The 16,379-nt window shown below is 42.2% G+C and overlaps 1 protein-coding gene across 6 annotated transcripts in view; it reads left to right on the top strand.

The window, feature by feature from the left end:
* NEXN (nexilin F-actin binding protein) overlaps nt 1–16,379 on the top strand; it is a 73,560-nt gene that overhangs the window by 44,798 nt on the left and 12,383 nt on the right. For 3 of the 6 annotated variants that reach the window (XM_040360649.1, XM_040360651.1, XM_040360648.1), the window contains 7 exons: nt 115–263; nt 1,798–1,839; nt 3,255–3,452; nt 3,760–3,939; nt 4,886–5,071; nt 7,173–7,370; nt 11,838–12,035. In XM_040360649.1, the coding sequence (XP_040216583.1) occupies nt 115–263; nt 1,798–1,839; nt 3,255–3,452; nt 3,760–3,939; nt 4,886–5,071; nt 7,173–7,370; nt 11,838–12,035 (1,151 nt within the window). The remainder of the gene's footprint in view (nt 1–114; nt 264–1,797; nt 1,840–3,254; nt 3,453–3,759; nt 3,940–4,885; nt 5,072–7,172; nt 7,371–11,837; nt 12,036–16,379) is intronic. The other 3 variants (XM_040360650.1, XM_040360652.1, XM_040360653.1) reach the window with 3 other exon arrangements.

Raw genomic sequence — 16,379 nt, 5'->3', positions numbered from 1 at the left:
TTGCCTATTCTACGAAAAGATTGTGTTGTACAAACACTTTAAGCGGTATGGAATAGTGTTGTTCATGGAAACTGGAGCTTGTGACTCCTAACCCAATCAGCTCTTTCTGTTCAGGTACAGTTAAGGGGAAATTTGCAGAGATGGAGAAGCAAAGACAAGATGAAGAGAGGAAAAGAATGGAGGAGGAGAGAAAAAGGAGGCTTGAACAAGACTTAAAGGAGAAAAGAAAGATTCAGCGTGAACTGGCCAAGAGAGCTGAACAGGTATGACTCCAATACTCAAACATGCACTTGATCAAAGTGCTGACAACATTTCACGGATAACAACATACAGAATGTGTTGCTATACCTTTTCTCCTAGTTCTTCAGTACCACACGTACTATAGACTGAATTCATGGGTTACCTGCTGCAATATACTGAAAATTCTTACATTAAGCCTTAGCTAGAACTAATCATCCAATTGTTTATAAGATAAGTCTGCAGCTGACAATTAGTAATTTTAGGCATGTTTTGCAGCTTGCAACAATGCATGTTTAACACTGCTCAAAGGTGGCAAAGAGATGAGAAGGATGAATGTCAAGAGTGTACAAGTATGCCTGTTAGTCAATGTAATCATCGGGGGAAAAAAAATATTTTTCCAAGTGGCATCCAGCACAAACATTCTTTTAAGCTTTCATGTGCAGCTAAGCATAATTAAAGATACAGCGTTCTATATTTCTTGCTCCTTTGACTTATTTTATGCACATGTATACATGCTAAAGTGACACTTACTAAAATGATTTTTCTAATAAAAGGATGAAAAAAGCAGAACTAAAAACAATTGTAGAACCTTAGCCGTTTGTAGTTTACTTTTTTAATAGCTGTTAGGTAGATTCAGAAAGAGTTAGGCCGGCTTATCAGTAGATAAGCCGACCTAACTCAGAATCTACGCCGACCTATGTTTAAGTGCATGCTCAAACAGAGATACGCTTAAACATATCTAAGATAGGACGGCTTGCGCCGTCCTATCTTAGATTGCAATATTTCGGATGCCCGCTAGGTGGCGCTTCTATTGCGGTCGGCGTAGAATATGTAAATGAGTTGATACGCCGATTCACGAATGTACGCCCGGCCGCCGCAGTAGTTTTACGCCGTTTCCGTAAGGCATTAGCAGGCCTAAAGTTATTCCATCTATTAGGTGGAATAACAATGTTAAAGTATGGCCGCCGTTCCCGCCGCAAGAATCACATTTTTTACGTTGTTTGCGCAAGTCGTCCGCGAATCGGGATTTACGTCGCTTACGTCCACATCGAAATCAATAGGCCCGTGCGGCGTACTTAGCCGCAATGCACCCTGGGAAATGTAGGCACCCGGCGCATGCGCATTAAGGAGAAAAACGTAAAAAACGGGAAGTCAAGCCTCATTACCATAAAACACGCCCCCTCCAAGACATTTGAATTTGGCGCCCTTACGCCCGCCCGCTTTAGGCTACGCCGCCGTATATTAGCAGGCAAGTACTTTGAGAATCATGTACTTGCCTAGCTAACTTACAGCGGCGTAGCCTAAACAGGCTAAGCTACGCCGCCGCAAGTTTAAGCCTTTCTCTGTGAATTTACCTATATAAGTTTACAGATCTGTATTTTCAATTTCAGGAGTTGTTTTAAATTTTGACATTTTTTAACAGAATTACATTCTTTCCAGTTGCACCCGAGATCTTGAGCTGTTCAGAAGAGATTAATTTTGAGGAAGAAAAAAAACATTTTTTTTTTGTAAGAGATAAACAGAAGGGTTTGACACTTTAAAATTCTCATTTGATAGATTGAGGACATTAACTGTGCGGAAAGTGACTCGGACATGGAGGTAAAAAGATATTTATTCAATTAAAAAATCCTTTCTTCCTTTGTTACTCTTCCTATTTTTCCACTGTCTTCACTAACACTTACTGGATAAGGAAAAAGTCTGTTTTTAAACCCACAAGTTATAGTAATGGTGACCATGTCTACAATTTAATTTTAAAGAAATGTGTTAACGTAACATAGAAGATTAAAATAAAATACAAATTATGTCACTTGCTCCTGCTAATTTTAAACTGTAGATTTTTTTAAATATTTTCCCAATCCACAAAATAGCTACCTCTGTGGTTAATGGACTACAGGCATTACAAAGCGTATAGCTGTTTCAAACACAAACTTCTTTTGCTGCTTTCGCATTGAGCTCAAGTGTTAATTAACCACTTGCCAACTTCCCTATAGCAACAAGGAAGACTGCCATTCTGACAGGAGGGAAGGCATGGATCCTGTGTCTCTGCAAAGCAGGGACTAGGATCCATGTCTTCCCCTAAAAAAAACCACCTCCCATAGTTTAGAAAAACACTCGTCAGGCAAAGTTAACTCTTTGATCGTCCCTGATGTTAACCCCTTCACAGTCAATGTCATTAGTACTGTGACAGTGCATATTTTTTGCACTGATCACTGTATTGGTGTCATTTGTTCCCAAAAAGTGTCAGAATGTCAGACGCAATATCGCTATAAGTCGCTAATCGCTGCCATTACTAGTAAAACAATTTATAAAAAATATCCCATAGTTTTGAAGACATAACTATTGCGCAAACCAATCAATATACTCTTATTGGGATTGTTTTAACCAAAAATATGAATACATATTGGTCTAAATTAATGAAGACATTTTTTTTTCTATTTTTTTATTGGATATGTTTTGTAGCAGAAAGTAAAATAAAACATTTAAAAAAAAAATGGCGGCCTTTTTGTTTATAGTGCAACAACTAAAACCGCAGAGGTGATCAAATACCACCAAAATAAAGCTCTATTTGTGAGAAAAAAATCATTTGGGTACAGTTTTGCACGACCACTGAATTGTCAGTTAAAGTAACGCAGTGCTGTATCGGAAAAAATGGACTAGTCAGGAAAGGGGATAAAAATTCCGAAGGTCAAGTTGGTTATACAAGATAAGACAAGCAGGAAAGTTCCTCATATTTTTTCAGTATCATATTAGTCTATCGAAAGGAGTGATGAAAATAGGTCAAATCACACATCTGTAAGATTTATACCTGTCGTTTACTGAACATGGTTCCTTGATGAAAACGCTCTGACAACAAGGTCATCCTGTTCCATAATAACTCTTCCTGTATCATCTAAACTTACATTCTTTTGTTTTCAGAGTTGAATTTGTCAACTTAGACACACAGGTTTCCTCTTAGCAAAAACAGTGGTTTTAAAACAAATCCACTAACCAAGAAGAATGTTTATTTCAAACAGGAAGGAACTGAAGAAGTTGAAGTTGCGGTCACGCCAGAAAAGGCAGTTAGATCTCCTGGAAAAATAAATATTCATTTTGAAGATTTGGAAAAAGAGAGGGAAGAGGAAGAAAAGAACAGACGTGAAGAAGAAAAAAAAAAAAGATATGATGAACATAGGAGGTCATTCAGAGAAGCTAAGAGACGTTCCTCTGCTATGGTAATGGTTAGATATATTGGAACTGTTATAGCTTTTGTCAATTTATAAGACCAGAAAACTGGGTTTAAACTGAGAGGATCATATCTACATAGAGGTCATATCGTTCTAGCCACATGTTGAAGGCAGGAATTCCAAAGCAAAGTCACAAGAAGAGAAATGTCTCATGTGTTTAAGTTATTTTCATTGATGGTAACACATGACCCTGGTTTTATGGTATTTGTGGTTGCTTCAATACTTTTGTTAGCAGTCAATATTTCAAGTTTGAAAAAAAATTCCCAACTTATGAGAGCACATCTTATTTTCTAAGGATGATACAGAAACCCAAGACAAGAAGAGCAAAGAACAAATAACACCTGGAAAACTCAAATTAACATTTGAGGAGATAGAAAAACAAAGGCAGGAACAGCAGAGAAAGCTAACAGAAGAAGAGGCTCGTCTGCGGTTAGAGGAGGAGAGACGGGCATTTGAAGAAGCCAGGCAATATGCGGTAAAGAAAATGGAATTGTTTTAGCCTTCGGATTTTTGATTTATTAGAAGGTTTTTGTTTACAATTAATTTTTAAGCATATAAGAGAAGATAATTTCAACCTATCTCATCTTCAAAGCTTAGTTAATCTACCTAAATACACTGCCCACATTCCCTCAATATTTTGACCTTTTTTACCTCTAACCCAAGATAATTTCTTAGGGGGTGTTTCCAGAGGTACAGCTCCTTAGCCTTAAAGCGGTGTTTCACCCTAAAAAACACGTTTCTAGCATGCCATCAAGCATACTAGCGCGAGCTACAGTATGCCTTTCTTTTTTTTTTTGCGCCGTACTCACAGTTTAATCCTGTAGTGAAGTTTCAGACTCCCCGCAGGGAATGGGCGTTCCTATGCAGAGGGAAGATGATTGACGGCCGACTATGGCGCATCACGCTTCCCGAAGATAGCCGAAATAGGACTTGCCTCTTCACGGCGCCTGCGCACAGACATCGGAGCTGACTGCGCAGGCCCCGTGAAGAGGCAAGTCCTATTTCGGCTATCTTCGGGAAGCGTGACACGCCATAGCCGGCCGTCAATCATCTTCCCTCTGCATAGGAACGCCCATTCCCCGCGGGGAGTCTGAAACTTCACTACGGCAGTAAACTGTGAGTACGGCGCCAAAAAATAAAATAAAGGCGTACTGTAGATCGCGCTAGTATGCTTGATGGCATGCTAGAAAAAAAAAATGATTTTTTTAGGGTGAACCCCCGCTTTAATAATAAGCATTTTTAATTTTATCTCTTCTCAGTAAGATAAAAGGGTAATTCCGTAATATTTAGTTTTGTAGACATTTGGATTTCCTTTGGGCCTTTCCATGTAATAATCTGAAATGTTGCTGTGAACCTAAACAAGAAATATATTTTGCTACAAAATGAGGACAACATAACGTTCTAGCATCTGTTTTCCAAAGGTCAATGACGAAGATAAAGAAGAAGTCAACACACACAAAGACGAACTCCGTCCAGGAAAACTGAAGTTGAGTTTTGAGGAGTTAGAGAGACAGAGAAAGGAGGAGGAGAGGATAAGAGCAGAGGAGGAGGCAAGAAGGAGGATGGAAGAAGAAAAGAGAGCATTTGCAGAAGCAAGGAAAAGCATGGTAGAGTAGAAAAATATTTTTTAAACTATGATGGGGGAAAAGACAGCTGGTCAACGTGACAGAAATCTATTTTTTTAAAGCGAATTCTTTCAATTCTCCAATACGTTCAACAAATGCATTTTACAAAGGGAATGTATCTTTTATTATCGCTGTATTTAGTAGTTGGAAGCATGCAGCAGGTGAGCTTGAGGCAAGGAGCTTGGCTTTAACTAGAAGTTTTTACACACTCTAATTTAAACAAACTACATATGGCCAACTCAAAAATGACAACATGTGATATATTTACCTGCAGAATGCTGCTGCATTTTTTAGCTTCTTGCTATAAGTATATAAAATGGCTGCTGCAACGATTTTTTGTTAATGATTTTTCTACTGTATTTCAGTGCATCATTAATTCAGGGCGCTTTTTGGTACTTGCATTTTATAGATGGCCTTTTCAAATAATGCCAGCTTGAAAATGACTCATGCACTTTAACTTGCATTCCTTTTTAAAAAATATATGCATAAAATAAATCATTCATTGTTTGGCTGACCGGGGTTGAAACTAATTTTGAAATCTTGCTGCTTTTTTGAAAAAATTTAAAATGTAACTGCAGGCAAACAGCTACATATACAGATAAAAAATAAATAAATATATATATATATATATATATATATATATATATATACATACATACATATACACATACACTATATTATCAAAAAGTATTGGGTTACCTGCTTTACATGCACATGAACTTTAATAGCATCCCAGTCTTAGTCTGTAGGGTTCAATATTGTTTTGGCCCACCCTTTGCAGCTATAACAGCTTCAACTCTTCTGGGAAGGCTGTTCACAAGGTTTAGGAGTGTGTCTATGGGAATGTTTGATCATTCTTCCAGAAGCGCATGTGAGGTCAGACACTGATGTTAGCGAGAAGGCCTGGCTTGCAGTCTGCTCTTTTTTTCATCCCAAAAGTGTTCTATCAGGTTGAGGTCAGGACTCAATGCAGGTCAGTCAAGTTCCTCCACCCCAAACTCGCTCATCCATGTCTTTATGGACCTTGCTCCATGCACTGGTGCGCAGTCATGTTGGAACAGGAAGGAGCCATTCCCAAACTGTTCCACACAAAGTTGGGAGCATTAAATTGTTCAAAATGTCTTGGTATGCTGACACCCCTGAAAAACAACCCCACACCATAATCCCCCTCCACCAAATGATTTGGACCAGTGCACAAAGTGAAGTCCATAAAGACATGGATGAGCGAGTTTGGGGTGGAGGAACTTGACTGGCCTGCACAGAGTCCCAACCTCAACCCGATAGAACACCTTTGGGATGAATTAGTGTGCAGACTGCGAGCCAGGCCTTCTCTACATCAGTGCCTGACCTCACAAATCCACTTCTGGAAGAATAGTCAAACATTCCCATAGACACTCCTAAACCTTGTGGACAGCCTTCCAAGAAGAGTTGAAGCTGTTATAGCTGTAAAGGGAGGGCCAACTCAATATTGAACCCTACGGACTAAGACTGGGATGCCATTAAAGTTTGTGTGCGTGTTAAAGGTGTCTCAATACTTTTGGTAATATAACTTTTGACACATTTTTGGGACCATTGGCATTTTTATAGCGATCAGTGCTATAAAAATGCATTGATTACTGTAAAAATGTCACTGGCAGGGTAGGGGTTAACACTGAGGGGTGAGAAAGGGGTTAATTATGTTCCCTAGGTGTGTTCTAACTGAAGGGGGTGGGACTGACTTGGGGAAATGACAGATCGCTGTTCATACATTGTATGAACAGATGAACAGTCATTTCTCCCCTGACAGAACGGGGAGGTGGGTGTTTACACACACACAGCTCCCGGTTCTCGCTCTGTAACGAGCGATCCCGGGCGCCGGGCGGTGATCGCGCCCGCCGGGCACGCGCGTCGCCACCAGGGGCGAGCAGGGGGGCGCGTACGCGCTGAAATGCGAAATAAGGTATACTTACGTGATTTTGCGCAGCCGAGCCGACCTGCCGCCGTATAACTGCGGCGGCTGGTCGGCTAGTGGTTAACGTGAGTTGGGAAGGTTCTTGTAAAAGTTTTTAAAATGTTTGGGGAAGTAAATATGTTGCATTTACAGGCATCCAATGAGGAGGAGGATGATGAAAAATTCAGACTGGAGGATACAAAGGAGTACAGCCAACCTGGCAAACTGAAATTAGGTTTTGAAGAACTGGAAAAGCAAAGAAGAGAAGAGGAGCACAGGAGAGCAGAAGATGAAGCCCGGAGGAGACTGGAAGACGAGAGGAAGCAGTTTGCAGAGGCAAGGAAAAACATGGTATGTCCTTCAAATAATTTGCCACATTTTCACAGCTCTCACTGTGAAGAACCTTTACGTATTTGGAGATGAAATGTCTTTTCCTCTAGGTGTAAAGAGTGCCCCCTTGTCCTCAGTGTTGACCGTAAAGTGAATAACTCAACACCAAGTTCACTATATGGACCCCTTATATATTTGTATATGTTGATCATATCCCCCCTTAATCTCCTCTTCTCAAGAGAGAATACATTCAGTTCCTCTAATCTTTCCTCATAGCTGAGCTCCTCCATGCCTCTTATCAGTTTTGTTGCCTTTCTCTGCACTTTCTCCAGTTCCCCCGATATCTTTTTTGAGAACTGGTGCCAAAAACTGAACTGCATATTCCAGATGAGGTCTCACTAATGATTTGTACAGGGGGAAAAATTATATCTCTCTCTCTGGAGTCCATACCTCTCTTTATACAAGAAAGGACTTTGCTCGCTTTGGAAACCGCAGCTTGGCATTGCATGCCATTATTGAGCTTATGATCAACTAAAATCCCCAGATCCTTCTCCACTATGGATTGCCCCAGTTGAACTCCCCCTAGTATGTATGTTGCCCCCAAGTGCATAACTTTACATTTATCAACATTAAACTTCATCTGCCACATAGTCGCCCAATTATACAGAGCATTGAGGTCGGCTTGTGAATTGGAAACATCCTGTAAGGACGTTATTCCCCTGCATAGCCTGGTGTCATCTGAAATTGTACTTTTAGTAGTCTCCAGCTAGTCTCCAGTATTGGCTGTGGTCATCTTGCAACTGCACTTTCCCCGTTACTGACTATGAAGCTACACTGAAGTTGATTTACTAAAACTGGAGAGTGCCAGTTTACAGATTTTATTATGAAAGCTAAATTGAACAAGCTGAAGTAGAGGCAAGGCTTTACTTTCTCATATAAGAGCCTGCTTTAGTTCTACCCTGCAGCTATACAGCTATTAGATTGTAAGCACAAGAGGAACTGCACTGCTAATATTCATGAAGGATTCATGACCAAAAGGTAAATTTTTCAGGATACTGCTAAGAAACAATTACCACTTCTTGACATTCCCTGTAACATAGCAAACCATGCACCCATTTAAATGAAGCGCGTCCCCGCCGAACGAACTGCGCATGCGCTGTCCCTAAAATATCCCAGTGTGCACTGCTCCAAATGACGTCGCAAGGACGTCATTGGTTTCGACGTGAACGTAAATTACGTCCAGCCCCATTCACTGACGACTTACGCAAACGACGTAACTTTTTAAAATTTCGACGCGGTAACGACAGCCATACTTAACATTGGCTGCGCCTCATATAGCAGGGGCAACTTTACGCCTGGAAAAGCCTAATGTAAACATCGTAACTTTACTGCGTCGGCCACGCGTACGTTCGGGAATTCGCGTATCTAGCTAATTTGCATACTCGACGGGGAAATCGACGGAAGCGCCACCTAGCGGGCAAAAAAAAAATTGCAGTTTAGATCCGACGGCGTAAGAGACTTACGCCTGTCGGATCTAATGGATATCTATGCGTAACTGATTCTAAGAATCAGACGCATAGATACGACGGCCCAGATTAGGACTTACGACGGCGTACATGGCGCTGCGCCGTCCTAAGTCCTTTGTGAATCTGGGCCATAGTGTCTACAAACTATGTGATTTATGCTGGAATTTTTTTATACTAGTAGTAGCAGTGATCAGCGACTTATAGAGGGATAGTGCACAATCTGACACTAACTGACACTTCGTGGGAACTGCAACCAACATCACCAGTGACATTATTACAGTGATCAGTGCTAATAATATGCACTGTTCCTGTACTAATGACACTGGACAGGAAGGGGTTAACATCTAGGACAATCAAGGGGTTAACTATGTGCCTTACTGCCTTACAAGTGTTTATGTGTGTTGCTTTTACTGTGGATCTAGTTGTTTAAGCAGGGAATGGAAAAAACAACTAGATCCCAAGTCATGGAACACATTTCTCTGTTGTTTAATCTCACAGAGCTGGGTTCTGTGAAGCCCAGTCGACCAATGCCGGTGATCTGCCAAGCTTGTTCCAGCTATGGTATTTGTTCCTCTTAACAGCTGATGATCAGCTGTTACGTTCGGCTATTTCCGTAGCCTGCTACTGCGCATGCCCGGAGTCTGCGCAGTCGGTTGTGGAACTTCTCAGATGGTCATCTTCTCCCCTCCTCCTCCCTCCCTGAGGCAGCTATGGGGCCTCCTCCGCCCGGGTGTTCGCTGACTGGTGCCCTGGATGGGCCGCTCTATTGTCAGTCAGTGAGCTCCTCCTGCTCCGTCAGCCCCATAGAGCCACACACAGCCCCCCCCCCCTCTCCAATGCCCAGGGATCCCGCATGCCGCGGACACAAAAAGCGCCGTGTGCACGCCTCTCAGCAGCTAGCTGACGATTCCGCCGGTGATCTGCCGCCCCCCTCTCCGATGCCAGGGATCCCGCATGCCGCGGACACAAAAAGCGCCGTGTGCACTCCTCTCAGCAGCTAGCTGACGATTCCGCCGGTGATTTGCCGAGCTGTGTTCCTCTTAACAGCTGACGATCAGCTGTTTCATTCGGCTATTTCCGTAGCCTGCCCATAGCCTATTACTGCGCATGCCCGGAGTCTGCGCAGTTGGGTGTGGAACTTCCCATATGGTGGAACAAGGATGTTAAGTCACCGGGATCATGTGATCGGCATGTGCTGTGACGAACACAGCTGGTCGGGCACACCTCCTACCAGGAAATGTAGAATCACATATATATATATATATATATATATATATACGTGTGTGTGATTCTGCACAGCCAGCCTGTCGCAGTACATGTACACTGTGTGGTCGGCAAGTGGTTAAAAACATGGATGCCGCTATTAACTGTTGTGAATGTTCACATTGTATTTACTGTTGCCACAAATTTATGGTTGCCCTTCATGTCAAGTGTAACCAGAGATCATTTTGACTAGGTATAGCAAACTAGCATTTTTTGGGCCACTTGCAGCCCTCCCCGAACTGAACCTTGAACCTCAAGTTCATAATTGGGGTGCTGGCAATTTCCCTGAGGAGACGTCAGCGCTTTTAGGTTCATTCCCTGTTTATGCAACAGGTAGCCAAAGTCGTTTTAAACGTTATTCGTACTGTGCAATCACGTGCGAATGTGTTGCTGTGGGACAGACTGTATAGCGTTGTGCAAAAATGAAACATGTATTATTTTAGCACAGCGCATAAGTAGGTGTGAATAACACCAATTGAAGGCAATGTTATTTCTCTAGCTATTGCATTGTGGTTCTTTGGCAAGGCTGTCCAAGGACAGAGAAGAACCATGCAGCAAAATTACACTGTGCTAACTTGCTTAATCACTTAAGGACCGCCTCCTGCACATATACGTCGGCAGAATGGCACGGCTGGGCACAAGCACGTATATATACGTCCTGTACTTGTACCCAGCCGTGGGTCGCGGGCGCGCACCCGCGGAGCGCTCCAGCGACCCGGTCCGAAGCTCCGGGACCGCGGGTCCCGCGGACCCGATCGCCGCTCGAGTGCGGCGATCGGTCCCCGGAGCTGAAGAACGGGGAGAGCCGTGTGTAAACATGGCTTCCCCGTGCTTCACTGTGGCGGCGTATCGATCGCGTCATTCCCTTTATAGGGAAGACACGATCGATGACGTCACACCTACAGCCACACCCCCCTACAGTTGTAAACACTCACACAGTGAACCCTAACTCCTACAGCGCCCCCTGTGGTTAACTCCCAAACTGCAACTGTCATTTTCACAATAAAGAATGCAATTTAAATGCATTTTTTGCTGTGAAAATAACAATGGTCCCAAAAATGTGTCAAAATTGTCCGAAGTGTCCGCCATAATGTCGCAGTCACGAAAAAAATCGCTGATCGCCGCCATTAGTAGTAAAAAAAAAAAAAAAAAATGCAATAAAACTATCCCCTATTTTGTAAACGCTATAAATTTTGCGCAAACCAACCGATAAACGATTATTGCGATTTTTTTTACCAAAAATAGGTAGAAGAATACGTATCGGCCTAAACTGAGGAAAAAAAATATTATATATGTTTTTGGGGGATATTTATTATAGAAAAAAGTAAAAAATATTGCATTTTTTTCAAAATTGTCGCTCTATTTTTGTTTATAGCGCAAAAAATAAAAACCGCCGAGGTGATCAAATACCACCAAAAGAAAGCTCTATTTGTGGGGAAAAAAGGACGCCAATTTTGTTTGGGAGCCACGTCGCACGACCGCGCAATTGTCTGTTAAAGCGACGCAGTCCCGAACTGTAAAAACACCTTTGGTCTTTAGCCAGCATATTGGTCCGGGGCTTAAGTGGTTAAAAAAAAAAAAATATTTCCAGAAGCTGGACAATGGCAGCCTTGACTGTAATCCTTTTACTCATCAAACAGGCTCTTCTCTATGATGTAGGAAGGCCAAACAAATTAATGTTATTTGTTGTTCCCATCAGGAGCCAGATGAAGATGACCTGCCACTCAGTAAGACTACATCTCAGGAGACACTTGCACCAGGTAAACTGGATATAAACTTCGAGGAACGTCTCAAACAGAAAAAGGATGAAGAGAAAAGAGTAAAAGAAGAGGAAAAAAAACAAAAGATGGAACAAGAAAAACAAGAGTTTGCTCAGTTACGACAGGAGATGGGAGAGGTACACTGCTTCTAAACTATTAGTCCTAACTTATTATTACCACTATAAAGGCTTTTACCTTTTCTCCAGTGTTGACATGAGGCCTCATACACAGTCCACAGGACAACATCAAACACTACTGAAAATATAACTGTGGCCTACCATTTAACAATATTTGCTGCAGTACACAAAGTGGAATCCAAGGCATCACCTAACTAATCCCAAGGCTTCCTGTGCACAAGACATTGGCAGCTAGTAACCAACGTTTAAAAACGTCAGTTTTGCCAGTATTCTATGCCGCATTTATGCGCTTTTAGCGGCGTTCATGCGATCAGATAATTTTTGTTTAGAAGTGCTTTTTCCATATTGCCAGTGGTCAGAAATACTTCCCCATTAAAAAAGGTCTATAAATGAAAATCCTTATAAACGCACATTTAAACTCATTTATGCGCTGTTACAAGCATTTGACGTTTCAAATGGCATAAAACTTTCGTCCCTATTGCGTTTTTTTTGCTTTAAAAAAAGAAAATGCCACTAAACTTAAATACCTCGAAACGACTATAGACTAATCAGTGTACATGGACCGGTAAGATAGAGGAGAGTTCAGGGGCTGCTGAAATAAATGGCCAACTGCTTCTAAGACCCCATTCACGTTCGCGTGTAGCGGCGTATTTTGCCGCGAGTACAAAACTTTCACTTTTTTTTTTTGTTCTCAAAGTCTTCCCATTGCTGTCAATGGGAAAACGCCTATGTCGCCTGAAAAAAAGGGTCCGGGTCTTTTTTTCAGGCGACAGGCGTCTATGAGATGTGAACCATCTCCATAGACAGCAATGGGAATTCTCCCCTCGAGCGACAGAAGCGTCCGGCGTCAGGCGTTTTGTCGCTCAGGTGTGAATGCAGCTAAGATGTCAGTTCATCAGCAGCAGTGTACATGAGGCCTAAAAATTCTCAATATCGGCCTAATTTGGATAATAATCGGCCGATGTCGATTTCTTCAAAATGGCCAAATATCGGCCGAACCTCTTGTTTGAACACCGTTTACATATGTGGGCACGATTTTTATTTGTTTCTTATTTACTTTACTTTTTATTTTACACTGTCCCTTTAAAAAAATGTATTATTTGTATTCATCTTACAAGGTATATAAACATCTCTTGTAATAGAAATAATCAGGACAGGGCATCTTTAATGTGAGATCTGAGGTCAAAAAGACCTCACATTTACACGTAAAAGCAATAAAAAATAAAAATACATTTATTTTATTTTTCTACATTAAAAAAAAAAGTGCCCTCACTCGACTTCCTGCTCATCAGTACATCGGATCGGATTGTTTCCGCTGCTGCTGGTCTCTCCGGTAAGCGCATATCCGCAGTGGGAAGTCTGTAAGTGGTTAACTACTAGCCGACCAGCCACCGTCATTATACGGCGGTAGGTCGGCTCTTCTGGGCGAGAGCCCGTAGCTATACGTCCGCTCCTCGAGCGGCCACTAGGGGCGCGTGCGACTCCCGTGCGTGTGCCCGGCGGGCGCGATCGCCGCCGGGCACACGCGATCGCTCGTTACAGAGCGGGGACCGGGAGCTGTGTGTGTAAACACACAGCTGGGGAAATGCTGATCTTTGCTGATCTTTGCTGATGCTGATCTTTGGTTCATACAATGTATGAACCGAGGATCAGTGTTTCCCCTAGTGAGGCCACCCCCCCCCCCCACAGTAAGAACACACCCAGGCATACTTAACCCCTTCCCCGCCCCCTAGTGTTAACCCCTTCACTGCCAGTGGCATTTTTATAGTAATCCAATGCATTTTTATAGCACTGATCGCTATAAAAATGCCAATGGTCCCAAAAATGTGTCAAAAGTGTCCGAAGTGTCCGCCATAATGTCGCAGTACCGAAAAAAATACGCTGATCGCCGCCATTACTAGTAAAAAAAATATATTAATAAAAATGCCATAAAAATACCCCCTATTTTGTAAACGCTATACCTTTTGCGCAAACCAATCAATAAACGCTTATTGCGATTTTTTTTTACAAAAAATAGGTAGAAGAATACGTATCGGCCTAAACTGAGGGAAAAAAATGTTTTTTTTATATATTTTTGGGGGATATTTATTACAGCAAAAAGTAAAAAATATTATTTTTTTTCAAAATTGTCGCTCTATTTTTGTTTATAGCGCAAAAAATAAAAACCGCAGAGGTGATAAAATACCACCAAAAGAAAGCTCTATTTGTGGGAAAAAAAGGACGCCAATTTTGTTTGGGAGCCACGTCGCACGACCGCGCAATTGTCAGTTAAAGCGGCGCAGTCCCGAATCGCAAAAAGTGCTCTGGTCTTTGACCAGCAATATGGTCCGGGGGTTAAGTGGTTAAAAGTGCACAGCAGAAGTGAGCATATCAGTATTAGCAAGCATTTTGCATGAAGATGTGACAAAGTGCATAGGTGCCTAGATGGTAAGAAACCTTCCACTGCCTCCTCGTCTAACACATCCTCTTAATTTCCTTTCTATATCTGCCTCTTCTAGGGTGGGCATATCAGGATGCGACTCGGGTAAAGATGGTGAAATTGGAGAAGAATCCCACCATTATTGAGCCCTGGACAGATGGCTGTATTAAAGCCGTTACTTGTCTGAGGGATTGACATACTTGTAGAAAAATCTGGCTCAGTCAAGTAGGCCGCTTGTTGTGTGCCTCGGCTAGAATCAGATACAGAGGCCAGTGTGAAAATCAGGTCCTGCTTCAGTGCTAGAGAAGCATTGTCACTATGAAATTGAGTGTTGTGCCACCTTTAGCAGAGCTAATGTTTACCTGAGCTTTTGCTATGGCACTTTTTTGTCTGGTTTCTGCCACTGCTACAAGTGAGGTTATTCCCTTGTGAGGTATGGTTCAGAAACAGAGTAAGGTGCATTTAGCAAGCCTGGTGCAATCTGTCAAGTAGCGAAGCCCTTGTGGCAAAAGGGCAGAAGGCAGCACCTTATTACCTTACAAGGGGTTCTTAGGCATAAGCGGCGGTAAAGTGTGCAACCTGTGGTGTGATAAAACACCTGCCCAATCCAACGGAGACTTAGGCTGGGTTCGCACTGCCGTACGGAGCTGCTCACAGCAGGGGTCCGTCCGGTGCTTCCCTGTTCACCGTTTTTGGTCCGATTTCAGACCACATTTTTAGCTGAATTCGGGTCTGAATGACCGGGCCCCTTTTTGCGATTCAGCACTGCGTCGCTTTAACTGACAATTGCGCGGTCGTGTGACGTGGCTCCCAAACAAAATTGGCGTCCTTTTTGTCCCACAAATAGAGCTTTCTTTTGGTGGTATTTGATCACCTCTGCGGTTTTTATTTCTTGCGCTATAAACAAAAATAGAGCGACAATTTTGAAAAAAAATGAGGCCGATACGTATTCTTCTACATATTTTTCATTAAAAAAAATCGCAATAAGCGTTTATTGATTGGTTTGCGCCAAAATTATAGCGTTTACAAAGTAGGGGAGTTTTATGACATTTTTATTAATATTTTTTTTTACTAGTAATGGTGGCAATCAGCAATTTTTATCGGTACTGCGACCTTATGGCGGACACTTTTGACACATTTTTGGGACCATTGGCATTTTTATAGCGATCAGTGCTATAAAGAGGAATAACGTTTGGCAGGTTAGAAGGTAGGAACTCCCTACTCAAATCTGTCCAACCAAGGATGGGAGAATCTCCTGAGCAGTCCTTAAGGCACGCATAGGAGGTGACAGGGGAGCTAGAGAGCAGGAGGTCATCTGAAGGCTGAAGACAGCAGTTTGGATGATATTTTGATTTTATATAAGTGATGTAGCTGGGGGCAGAGTTGAGGACAGTCCTTTATCTGTATTACATATTTACAACACCAAAAACTTTGGTTTTGCAGCAATGATGTGTTGCACTGCTGAAAATGCTGCATGCACATTTTATTTTTCATTCATTCAAGTGCCCTGAGCAACCCATTCAAACAGGTTGCTCCAACACAACTTGTGTTAATGTCTGTGCAGTTAATAAACAGTAATAGAATCAGAAACAGCCCTTTTTTAACCAGGGTGCCTTGGAAAAATGCATACAATCCAGCAGGTGGATCGAGCCTTTTAGTTGCACAAGTTTTTATTGTACACCATTACAATCTTCCAGCTGCCTGTACAGCATCCTATATTCATCAGCACTGGGGGGGTCACATTAGCTAAATGAGGACAAGAAACCTGAGGGAGAGGCCAAGGAATACTAGTCAGTATCGGTGTCCTAGGGTTTTGTTTTCTACATTTTAGAATGGGATGACTCGAGGGTATGCATTTTTTAAAAGGTGGCTTTTGACTGAAAGAAGGTTTAGAAACACCAACCTAGAATATAGAATCTGCATTG

This window comes from Rana temporaria, chromosome 7 (assembly GCF_905171775.1).
Source record: "Rana temporaria chromosome 7, aRanTem1.1, whole genome shotgun sequence".
NCBI classification, from domain to species: domain Eukaryota; kingdom Metazoa; phylum Chordata; class Amphibia; order Anura; family Ranidae; genus Rana; species Rana temporaria.
The sequence above is the reverse complement of the archived record's forward strand: the minus strand, read 5'-3'. Positions and strand labels throughout refer to the sequence as shown.